This window comes from Lissotriton helveticus, chromosome 8 (assembly GCF_964261635.1).
Source record: "Lissotriton helveticus chromosome 8, aLisHel1.1, whole genome shotgun sequence".
NCBI lineage: Eukaryota > Metazoa > Chordata > Amphibia > Caudata > Salamandridae > Lissotriton > Lissotriton helveticus.
In genome coordinates, this window is record NC_136069.1 from 232,774,967 (window position 1) to 232,786,987 (window position 12,021).

Here is a 12,021-nt window from a genome sequence, read left to right on the forward strand (position 1 = left end):
GAACGGGATAGTGACCTCCTTCGAGTCTCGCTCAACGGTGTCGACTGCCACACAGCGAGCAACGTCAATGCCCGCTCCCTCAAGGTCCTCGGAGTCAACGCCCGGCAGTCTGAACACGACTTCGAATGGTGGTCGTGTTCAGACATACGCGGTGGGGATCGGTAACCGACATTGTGCGGGAACAAGTCCCACACAGTTTAAAACCTGTCTTCCTACCTGACTCCCTTGCACATGAAGTCTTCAAACATATCTACAAAAGTCAAGAAAAAAGCCTGCCAAAAAGCAGCAGAACGGTAGCTCTTCCCGGATCGGTGCTTAACTGGTGCAGAAAGAAAATAACTGACGTCTGCGCGCCTGGGTGGCACCTATGTAGGCACTGTGATGTCATAACCAACGATACCGAGGTCATCGACGACACGCGGAGCCGAATGGAGACATCCGATGTCACGCGCCAGGGGTATTGCTCAGCAAAAGTTTCTGGATCTAGCCTGAAGCCTGGGAAATTCAAAGGTAAGGAATCTGCATCTAGAAGTCTCTATCGTATATAGATTTTAATAGAGAACATTATTATAATCTGCAGAGGAGGTAGGGTTGTTCATGAATTCAGTGAGGATTGGTATGATGTAGAACCAGGATTATATTAAGTAACAGTTTCTTCTGTATCATAGGACCCTCACTGATAGTCATTAATGTAGAATAGATTAACAAGTTTACCCCTCAAAGCTAATGTCAATGATGTCTAACAGATCGATCTGGTACAACTTCATTCATTTAAGACACCTAGAGTTAAGCAATTTTTTTTATCTGTTTCCCCAACTGTACAGCCAGCTCTAATATCCTCATCCAAACACTAAAGTTCAGTCAACATATGGATGGATTTCCATGTAGCTGATTTACAAATCTTCAGTAAAGGGGCATTCCTCAAACAAGCAGCAAAGGCTACTTTCCTACATGTGGAATTAGCTTTTGCTTTACCCGGAAGGTGTTTGTTGGCTTGTTGACAAAAGCAACTGATGCAGGAAATTATCCATCTAACAATTATTTGTTTTGTAGATGCCATCCCAATACATAGGGATCCATAATTAACGAAAAGTTGATTAGTGTTTCTCATATCTATTGTACTATCTAAATTGAATTTTACAACTCTTCTAACATTCAAAGAGTGGAGTAGCCTCTGAAGGATTAAGAAAAAAAAACAGCAGAGAAACTGTCAGCCTAATATGAAAATCCAAAACTAGGAAATTTAGACTTGCTAATAATATATCTCTATTATGATAGAAGACTGAATAATGCCCAATTGAAGACAAAGCATGAAGGTCACTAACCCTTTTAGTAGATGTAATTGCCCAACAAAGTCACTTTCGAAGTGAGATTCTGTGAAAAGCGGCCTTATGATCAGGCTCAAAAAGTGGAGTTGTTCATTTTGGAAAGAACCAAATTCAGTTCCCATGGGCAGGAAGGCTGAAGGAAAGGCTTTATTCAAATTGTCCAAAAAATCTATAAACAATTAATTGAGAAGAAGGACCTTTGATCTAGGCCTTCTCTTTAGGCAGTAATTGCAGGCAGATGAACTTGAATTGGATTTGCCGAGTGCAGCAAATAAGTTATGATTGCATCAGCTTGACAATGAATTGATTATGTTTGTATGGTTTGCAAATGTTATATATAATAAATCTGTTCCATCTAAAATTATAGGACACACTTGTGTAAGGATGTTTGGTTTCCTTCCATACGTGCATACATTCTTGAGGTACATTTGGGTGACCATATTACATAATCTGAAGAACCATTGGGCCAAATTCAAAGATACGTTGGGATGATATACTTTCTTGTACATCTTCAATAGAGGATTCAGTCTGCATGTCAGTTTCTTGTGTGGTTTTAACAACAGATGGAGGAGTTCTGGAAATGACCACTACCTTAGCCATTCCGGAGAAAAGAGAATCATTTTCACATTGGAATGCTTCTGCTTCAGGACTACTGTCGGAATCAGGGGTAATGTGGAAACAACAGTACAGAAATCTGATCAACCAATTCATGAAAGGAGCATCACCCATTGATTCTGTCTCCCAAACTCTTACCACGAAGTCTGCCCATTTGGTGCTTAGTTTTGTAGCCAAAATAATTTGAGGAAACCCCATTCTTTGAAAATATCTTGTAAGATGTTGTTTAGCTCCAACAGATAATTTTCATTGTAATATCTGTTTAGCATATATTCTTGGCAATCGGGAAGAACTGCGATGTACACTGCTTGAATGGATAACTGTCTTGCAAGAAGCCAGTGCCATATTCCTTAATCTTCCAGAGATAAAATCCTTGATCTGGTCCCAGGTGACTGTTTGAATCACCAACCTGTTTGCAGTTATACAAGGATCGAAAAGGTTTTAATGCTAAATTTACAGCTTTGAGTTCCAGGATATGTATATGACAGAGCTGCCAGCTCTCTGATCACAGTACCTGTACTGACCAGACTTGCAGATGGGCCCCCAAATCAAACAGACTCATCCATCACTATTGTCTGAGAAGGAAGGTTCTGTTGGAAAGTTGTCCTATTTAAGAGATTCCTTGTCTGACACCATCACTATGGCGACTCTTTGGCTTAACAGTGCTTGTCTACCCAGCTGTTCTTGTGTTGGTTCCATTGATCCTCCTTGCACTGTTGTAGAGGTTTCATGTAAAGATGTGCATTTGGAACTAGAAAAATGCAGGAGGCCGTCACTCCCAGTAAGGCAGAAATCTGCCTTGCTGTAGTGGACAGAGTGTGTAGAAGTTAATGCCACTTCTTTATCATAGAAAACGATTTCTCTTTTGAAGAAGGCACTTCTCCTCTCTTTGTGTTTAAGGCTGCCTGTAGATAGTTGAGAATCCGAGCTACTGTTACAGTAAACTGAAGTAAATAAATGGTGAAATCGCAATACCGACAAACTATCTCCGTTGAAGTTGCTTTTATGACCCACACGTCAAGATATGGTTAAATGTTGATCAATCTCAAGAGTGGGAAAGCTACCACTACCCCCATGCATTTGTGAAGATTTTAGACTGAAGGAAAGTACAGAGTAATGGTAATGTGCTTTCCCTTCTATGAATCTCAAGTATTTTCGGCTTCTGGAATATGAAAATAAGCATCTTGCAATTCCATGGAACACATCCAATCTCCTTTCTTCATGCAACGAACTGATTTTTCGGTGCACCTTTTGTTGGAATTGTGGGAGGAGGAGATTTGGAGTGGATGGGATATCCCTGTTCGATGATTTGCAGCACCCATCTTATATGTTTTGAGACACTACCTCCCACCGGACTTGTGAACAAAGGAGAGATACTGAAGTCCTCATTGTTAAGTCTGGGTCTTTGACTTGCAGATTACAGTGATGTTATACTAGGGTGAAAATTTCAGTGACAACATTACGTTTTGAACTGCAAAAAACACTGAAATTCACCAATTAACTTGTGCCCTAAGGTAACTATAACTCGCTCCATCGCCATGCACAGCTAATTACCCCACATATTACATCACTCATGACGTGTTCTATAACATCATTGATAACATTGCTGACACATTTGAAATTACATCATTGATGAGAAGACTGTGCATAGTGGGTGTGTGAATTATAGTTACCCTAGGGCATGATTTATAGTTACTAGAGATAACTATAACAAGTATATGTTAGTGGTTTTTTTTTAGTTTAAAATGTTACGCTGTCACTGAAGGTTTCACCTAACTATAACGTCACTAAGACTTTTTTTTTTCCAAAGAAAACATACAGTTCAAGAAGTGATAGGGCAGAGGTTTTCCTGGATCCATGCAATATAGCAGAAAATGTTATACATTTATTATTGTGGAAACTACAATTTAGAACCTGGTTCTCCAGGTGAAAACTTTAAAATTACAGTTCACGCCCTAGTCCTCTTCCATGTAGATAGATGCAACGCCTTCCTCAACAGCATCCCAGAAACCACCCATGCTCCTCTAAAAGGCGTACTTTATGCAGTTGCATAGCCCATCAAAAGGATATACCAACCATGTCACCTTTGTGCTAACAGAACAGGCTTGTGCTGAAGGCCTGGAACATTGGCGTCAATACAAGGCCCTCTACACCGTGACCCTTGTCTACCTACCTAGCAACCCAACAATATCTAAATATCTATGCCAGATGAGGAATCCTGACATTGCTAGATTACAAACTAAAAACTGCAGGAAGGTGAAAACAGGAAAACAAGCCTTGTCAGCCAATGCGTCAGGCACCTAGAACAACATCTACTACAACATCAGAACAGCACCAAACCTTCTACAACTCAGGAGGAAACTGAAAGCTCACCTGTTCAAGACACTATACTATACACTGATAAGCTGACTTCTCACCTCTTATACTAACTCTACCTCCTCACTTTATCCACTCCCTCAATGTAGGACTACAGCTTCCCCAGTGCAGCTATATATTGCTAGCAGCTAGGTTTGTCCTTAACAAATACCAAACCATATACAAGTGTTTCTAACTAGAGGCAAGAAGTATAATTGCACAGAAAATTAAGTTTGGTGCACTGTAAGTCCATGCCTCTTTTATAACGAAAAGTGCTAATTGTGTATCTTTAAATATGGAAAATAACATTAAATGATGAATATCACAGACAAACTCTGTTCCTGCATGATGAGCCCCATTTAATGCTAAATGTGCTAGGATGAGAGAAGAATCTGCCAATGACATTTTGTTCACCCTTTCCGACTACAGAGGGTGGTAACCTACCAAGTGGGTTATGAAATACAGTATACATATTAAACATTTACCTTCTCAATCCCTTGGCTGGTGTACTTTACCAGCTTTTTTGACCTGACCTCTTTGTAGTTACAGTTCTAGAATTCAAAGTATACTAACATTGCTGGCTGTGTTTGTAATAAAGATTTTACAATTACCTCATTAGCTGCAGGATTCTAGGTTGTGAGCAGTTATATTTGTGCATTAATGTAAGTGGTCCTCACATTTGAATTTATCATCCAGTTCTAAAATTGCGTTGGTGTGTTTCTATTAATAGAGGATATTTATGGATAGTTTTTTGGTTGGCCAGAACCTAGTCTGTTAATGGAAAGTTTTGCTCCATACTTACTGGTAATCTGTCCCTTGACCTGAAGGATGCCACTTTCTTTAATTCATCATCGGAAACATTCGCAGGTACAACCAAAATGGCAGGATAGGTGTCACATAATTCATAATGCTCATTTGCTCTGGTAATTCTCCAGCTATCGTTGGGAACACCCTGCATTGAAATCAAAGTGAAAACCAAATCACAAAACATTGTTGTTGTAAATCAAATAGTTAAGTTGGGCCATGATTGGTAAATGGACAATGCAAATATTGACTTTTAAAACTACAGAACACACACATATACTTACGCCTTTGTGTAGGTGGCGATCATGCCTAAAATGTTCCTTCAATAAATATTTTTTGAGGAACCTTTTTTTTTATAACACTTATTATTTTGATTCTAAGTAGCCAACCATACTTCCCCCTCCCCCTCCCCCCTCAATTCAAGATGAGTTTGTTTAATGGCCAGTCAACTTGCCTCCAGAGACAACTGGGCCCTGAACAGCCTACATGGTAAGCTTTCTGCCCAGCACAATGTGCTCAAGGAGTGGCATTTGACCATGCATGACACCTAATACCCCTACCACAGAGCCCACTAAAGACCGCCTTTGACAGTGCCCACTGGGGTATAGGCACAGAATGTCGCCTTTAACCATAAGGTACTCATGCCAGCTACCCCTGTGACAGTTCACCTGTCCAGCATGCCGCACTCTGCTACCCTCTGCTGCCTGTCTACCTGCTCCCCTCGGTTTGTGCCTCCTCCACTAATTTCTTGCTCTGTTTAGCCTTTTCTGCTCATTTTTCAGCCCAATGTTTTGCCTTTTCTGCTCGGTGTTCTGCCCCTATTTGTTTTTTTTCTGCTTCCTTATGTCTCAGGTCTGCCACTGCAACCTGTGCACAGTTTTAAACTGCTCCTTTTTCTGTCCTCTGTTTTGCCTGTGCTGTTCTTTTTTCTGCCCCGTTTACCTTTCTGCTCATTTTTCTGCCCTCCGTTTTGTCTTTTCTGGTAGTTTTTTTTTTGCACCATGTTTTGCCCTCTTCTGCTCCGTTTTTCCTTTTCGGCTTGTTTTCCCACCATCTGTTTTGCCTTAATCTGTTCGTTTTACTCCCCTCTGTTTAGCCTTTTCTGCTCCTTTTTCTGCCACCTGTTTTGCCTATCTGCCCCATTTTGCTTTCCTGCTCGTTCATGTCTCAGGTCTGCCACTGCAACCTGTGTGCAGCGTTAAACTACCAAATTGACCTGGCAAAATAAACCTGTTGCCAGGCCTAACCCATCCTTTTTAATACATATAAGCCACCACTAATTAGGTCCTAAACAGCCAAAAAGGGCAGGGAACCTTGTATTTAAAATGTAGAACGTGTCTTTTTAAGTTTTATATGTCTTGTTAGTGAAAAACTTCTACATTTGTTTTTCGCTGCTGTAAGGCCTACCTCTGCCACAGGATAACATTGGGCTACCTTTTTACATTTAATAGTGAGAAAGTTTGATTGATAGCAGGTAGAAATGTTCAGTTTGGACTCAAATGAATTGTAATTTAAAAACCTCTTTAAGGGTAAAGACAGATTTTAAATTTCAATTTTGATAATGTCACTTTTAGAAAGTTAGTATTTTCTAGGAGTGGGGGGTAAACTCCGCTCCTCCGGCGGAGTATGCAATGTTTTTCCCACTCCGCTTGGAGCCCGGAGGTTTGGAAAAACTCCACTAATCGCAGTGTGGGGGAGTTTTTTGTCACGTGAGGCCCGCCAACAGTAATTTGGTGAGTAAGAGCAATAAAATCAAGCCTTGGACTGTCTCCCAGCGAGATTCGCAGTAGGTTGCTACCACTCGCACTGAGAAAGCTGCCACTTGTGGTGAGAAAGCTGCTGCTTGAGTCGAAAATCTACTCGAGTGGCAGAAAAAAGCAGCACCCTTTGGCATGCAGCGTGGTGCCATACAGCGCGGGACAAGCACCCGGGGCTAAAAATCGGCATGAGCAGCGTGACGTGCCACAACTCCGCCGCTCACAGAACTCTATGGAGTCTCACCGAGTTTTTCTGTAACTCTGTAGTACTCCGCAGAGTAAAACTCTGAGAGTTTGGCACACCCCTAGTACTTTCCTACCATAAACTTCTGAGGCCTTCTAAGAGTTTCCAGCTGCCTGGCCCTGTTAATTGCCCCCCATCAGGAATGGGAGGGGCGGAGCAGTATCCTCCCTACTTACAGTTCGAAGGAGCTGACTTAGCACCCTCATAAACAACTTGACACGAGGCTTCTTGGGAACAGGCCAGAGAGAAAGTAAATTCCAGAACCAACTGTGGAGGGGGGTCAGGAGGACAGCAGGGGAGGACAGACTCCAGAAGTTTCTAACACTTCAAAGCTGGCACCAGGTATACATAGTGGTCCCTAAGACCCACTCTTCAAGACACTCCTGGACTTGCGGAAGACTACAGAAGGACTGCCTATAGTGGACTGACCACTTGAGGCCTGCCTTGTTTTTCGGAGGACTGCCCTGCTGCTGGAGGCCTGCCTTCTTTCTCAGAGGACTCCTCTACTACTACCAGAGGACTGCCCTGCTGCTTGAGGCTTGCCTTGCTGCTTGAAGGAGATGGGACTATCTTCTTGAACCCAGGACTACCTAAGTGACCCCAAGGGTCAAATGACTGACCTCCTGTTCTCAGCTCCAGGGGCACAACAAGCTCCAGAGGCCTCCCTGCAACTGCCCAGCTGACCTCCTGCAACTTGCCTTGCCTGCAACTGCACCTACCTGAGCCCTGCTGGCGAGAGCTCTGAAACAAATAGGTGCCTCCCCAGGTCCTGGACCCTTGGCTGGCAATAGCTGAGCTCCTAATGTGAAATCCTGAAGTTTTTAACTCTGCGTGCAGGACTTCGGGAAGGTAGCTTTTTCTGTGGGTCTAACCTGGTCCCTGTATTCAGTCTGCACTTCATCGTGGTTGGCCTGAACTTGTGACTTTGTCCTGGTCTAGTGCGACCAGTCACAGTTAGCGCTTTCTTTTCTTGAGGCTTCATTTACTTTAACCATTAAGATTGCATTTTTTCCCGTTCTACTGATAGGATTTTTGCCATTTTGGTCTCATTTTATTTATTAAATGTTACTCTATTTTTCTACATTGTGTGGGTTCTCTCTTGTGTTGTGTTTTCTCTTTATTATTGTTTGGGTGCTGCACAAATACTAAACATCGTGTTACCAAAAGGTTAAGCACAGGTTAATTTAGTGACTTTTGTAGTTCACTCTGACAAGGACTGTAGTTGTTGCTTGAGTAGGGTTTCCAACACCCTCAATCAAAAACCCAGTTTCTCACAAGGTGAAACAGTTCTATTGCCGTTTGTAAACTTTGCTGTGTGTTTGATTTAAGAACCCAACATAACCTGTACCCAGCAGGCGCGCAACACCCATTGGGCTCACGGGGCTTCAGCCCACCCCGTCGTGTGTGTCAGCCTGGGTGGAGAAAGCTTTGCGGGGCTGGCGAGCATCTAATTGCAGCCGCACCCGAGTACTTAACAGGTCTTTAAAAGACCATTTACTTGTAAACGAGGCTTTTGTTGTGTATCACCCCTTCTTAAAGCCACTCTATCCGTGGTTGGAAGAATTAGCTCCCCCCCCCGAAATATTTTCCAGGGTCATGATTAAGCGTTCATGCCATTGGCCACTTCAAGTAAGCCTGCAAGCAAAATGCATGCAGTGTTTGAAATATGTCAATGCCTGAAGTGCATCAGGCATTGACATATTTGAATCTGGGACCCTGGGAGCCAGAAACGTTGATTGATAAGCATGCTGCCATCTTTTAGTCTTGTGCTCTACATATGTCAGAAGAATATTATTGGCATGGTATTCCTGGTTGAACTTCTGGATCTTTCACTGACTGCCTTAACTCGTGTTGTGTATTACCCAGGAGACTAAGAGAAAAGATCAGTTCACGGGACATGTATTTAGTAGTCAGTTCATATAATAGGAGTGATCCATAGTCCATTGAAAACCGTGGGCCATTCGCACCTGAAGGCTTTCACCTGGAGCAACTCTGATTCATCTGGTTGTTCTCTATATGAACAGCGATGGCCCTTATCTGGCTTTTTAGCCCTAAGGCAGTCTGTTCTAGTACAGCGGTATCATCCGCTCTCACTTGTCTTGTTTCGACCGAACAGGTGTAACTTTAAGACGACGGTAAAAAGAAATCAAGTTGGTGCATGTATTCTTGTCACTGTAACTGGTTAGCAAGAAAAATGGCGCAGGTTTTTTTTGGAAAGAGGGGGATCATTATCCCTGGGAACGCAGGGAAGAGCACAGCTAGTGGTTTTTTTCACGTTCTTTTTATTAACACATACAGCAAAAGAAAAAGAAACATTGGGTGGCATCCAAGCATAGAGTGACTGTTGCTACCAATTTACAGAATACAATACAGAAAGTATTTAAATGGTTCAGGGATCTTCCAACACAACATCAACCTCCCTTGTATCGGGGGGAACACAGATATCTCCTCTGTAGCCGTTCCAGGCCTCCCAAATTTCCCCCATTTCCCAGGCCTCCCCCCGGCAACATATACGGAGCGCTCTCTAAGCATGCGCCAGTCTAAGTCCTCCATCCATTTCCCAATTTGGGGGGACTGGCTGGCCCCCCAAAGCTGGGCGATATTGCGCTTGGCTATAGCGCACGCCAGCATAACCCAGGTCTTCCCGTGGGACGTGAGATCGGTGGGTTCCCAAACATTCAGGAGACAACGGCGTGCCTTCAGCTCCAAGTTTACATCCCACACCTCGCGTATCTTGTCATGGACTGTGACCCAGTAATTCCGGACTTCAGGACAATCCCACAGCATATGTATGAACGTTCCAGCCTCACCACATCCCCTTCGACACTCTCCACTCACAGCCAAGCCCGTTCGCACCAGATGCGGACCAGTAACATAACACGATGAAGGACCTTCCGCTGCACCAACCGGAGTCTCATCTGTATAGCAATCACTCTTGGGGAAGACACGGCCTCCCTCCAGTCTTCATCATCCAAAACCAGGCCATCCTTGCTCCATTGCTCCCGAAGAGTCACTCCGTGTAATTAATAAGCTTTTTATAAATCAGGGAGAATGTTTTAGTCGGAAGATGGCCGTCCAACACCCGATCCTCCAGTGGGGAGGCCTTTGGGGGCGTGTCTCCCCGGGGGTTATTAGCCAACAAAGCATGCCTCATCTGCATGTACCGAAACCGCTCACTCTCCTGCAAGTGATGCCGTTTCTGCAGGGCCTCGAATGTAAGGATCCCGTCCTTTCCCCACAGATCCCCGACCCACGATATCCCGATAAGGTTCCACTTATCAAAACCTTTCGTCTTCCAGAGGCCTCCCAAATATTCAGCGTTCCATAATGGCGTGGCCAGAGTTATTTTACCATCCCATTTAAGAGAACGATTAGCCTCATGCCACACCTGGACAGCAACCGCCGTGGGACCAACCAGGGGGAAGCGCCCCTTTCTAGCATACAAAGCCCTAGAGTATTCACCGCCTGGTATCTGACCGCGGTCCATTGCATATCCAGGGTCAAGCGGTGATCCATAGATCGCTTGGTTGATCGCCGCCAACTGGGACACCCAATAATACATCCGGATGTTTGGCAGGCCGATCCCCCATCATACCACGGCAGCACGAGCTTAGAAAACGCAATCCGCGGCCTACCATCCCAGAGGAGCTGCCGCTGGAGAGACTCAATTTCCCTGAAATAGGACAAGAGTACCGGGTCTAAGGAGTTTTGGAGTGCGTAGAGGAAGCGGGGAAGGGCCATCATTTTGAACAGGACAGCACGTCCCAGCATGGAAAGCGGCAGTGATTTCCATCGCGCCACATACCCCCGGAACCTAGTCAGCAGGGGCAGCAAGTTATTTTCATACAGTATCCTGGGATCCATTGATATATAAATGCCCAAATACCCGAACCCCACCAACTCCAACCTGACCGGGCAGTCCGCGGGGACAGCAGGGGGTTCACCACTTAAAACGAATAGTACTGACTTCGCCCAGTTAATGGCAAAGCCAGAGTACCTCCCAAAGATTGCCAGGACGTCCAGAAATGCAATCAGTGAATTCCTGGGGGTGGTCAAATATAATAGAATGTCATCTGCGTAAAGCGATATGTTATCTTACCACTCCGAGTTCCACCTCAATCCCCTAATTGACCTGTCCCAACGGACCCACGCCGCAAGCGGCTCGAGCGCTAGGGCGAACAACAGTGGGGAGAGAGGACACCCCTGTCTGGTGCCCCTCCCCAAGGGGAAATCTGCAGATCTATGATTGTTCACCACTACTCTTGCCAAGGGATCGGAATACAGGAGACGGACCCAATCCGCGAACTCAGGACCAATGCCCAACTTGCACAAAACAGCTAAGAGATAAGGCCACTCGTCTCTATTGAAGGCCATGGTAGCATCCAGGGATAAGAGGGCTGTCGGCTCATGTATTTTCGATGCGCCACCCAGGATCCCATGCAATCTGCGCAAGTTAAGGGCGGTGTTGTGGCGGGGCATACAGCCGCATTGGTCCGGATGGAACATCGTCGCAAGCAGTTTTGCTAACACCTTCGGTTCGGCATTCAGGAGCGAAATCGGCCGGTAAGAGGAACACTCCATCTTCGGTTTACCTTCCTTGTGGATGACTACAATATTGGCGACTCGCTGGTCGTAGGGTAGCAAACCCCTCTCCCTACTCTCAATGAACATATCTCTAATGAAGGGGGCCAGTTTATTCACGTTCACTTTATAGAGCTCGATGGGAAGTCCGTTTGGGCCGGAGGCCTTCCCCGAGTGGACCCCCCCTGATAGCCTGCACCACCTAGTCGTTCGTAAATGGGGAGTCCAGGTAATCCCTGTCCTCATCCGAGATGGTGGGCATCGGAATATCACGTATCATATCCGCGTTTTCAGATTCGGTGTACCCGCTTCCGGCAGCATCCACCTCCTTGTAGTA

At 44.7% G+C, this 12,021-nt stretch overlaps 1 protein-coding gene across 2 annotated transcripts in view; it reads right to left on the minus strand.

Moving 5' to 3' along the window:
- MTMR2 (myotubularin related protein 2) overlaps nt 1–12,021 on the minus strand; it is a 530,987-nt gene that overhangs the window by 251,956 nt on the left and 267,010 nt on the right. For both annotated transcript variants that reach the window (XM_078656989.1, XM_078656988.1), the window contains exon 7: nt 5,101–5,250. In XM_078656989.1, the coding sequence (XP_078513115.1) occupies nt 5,101–5,250 (150 nt within the window). The remainder of the gene's footprint in view (nt 1–5,100; nt 5,251–12,021) is intronic.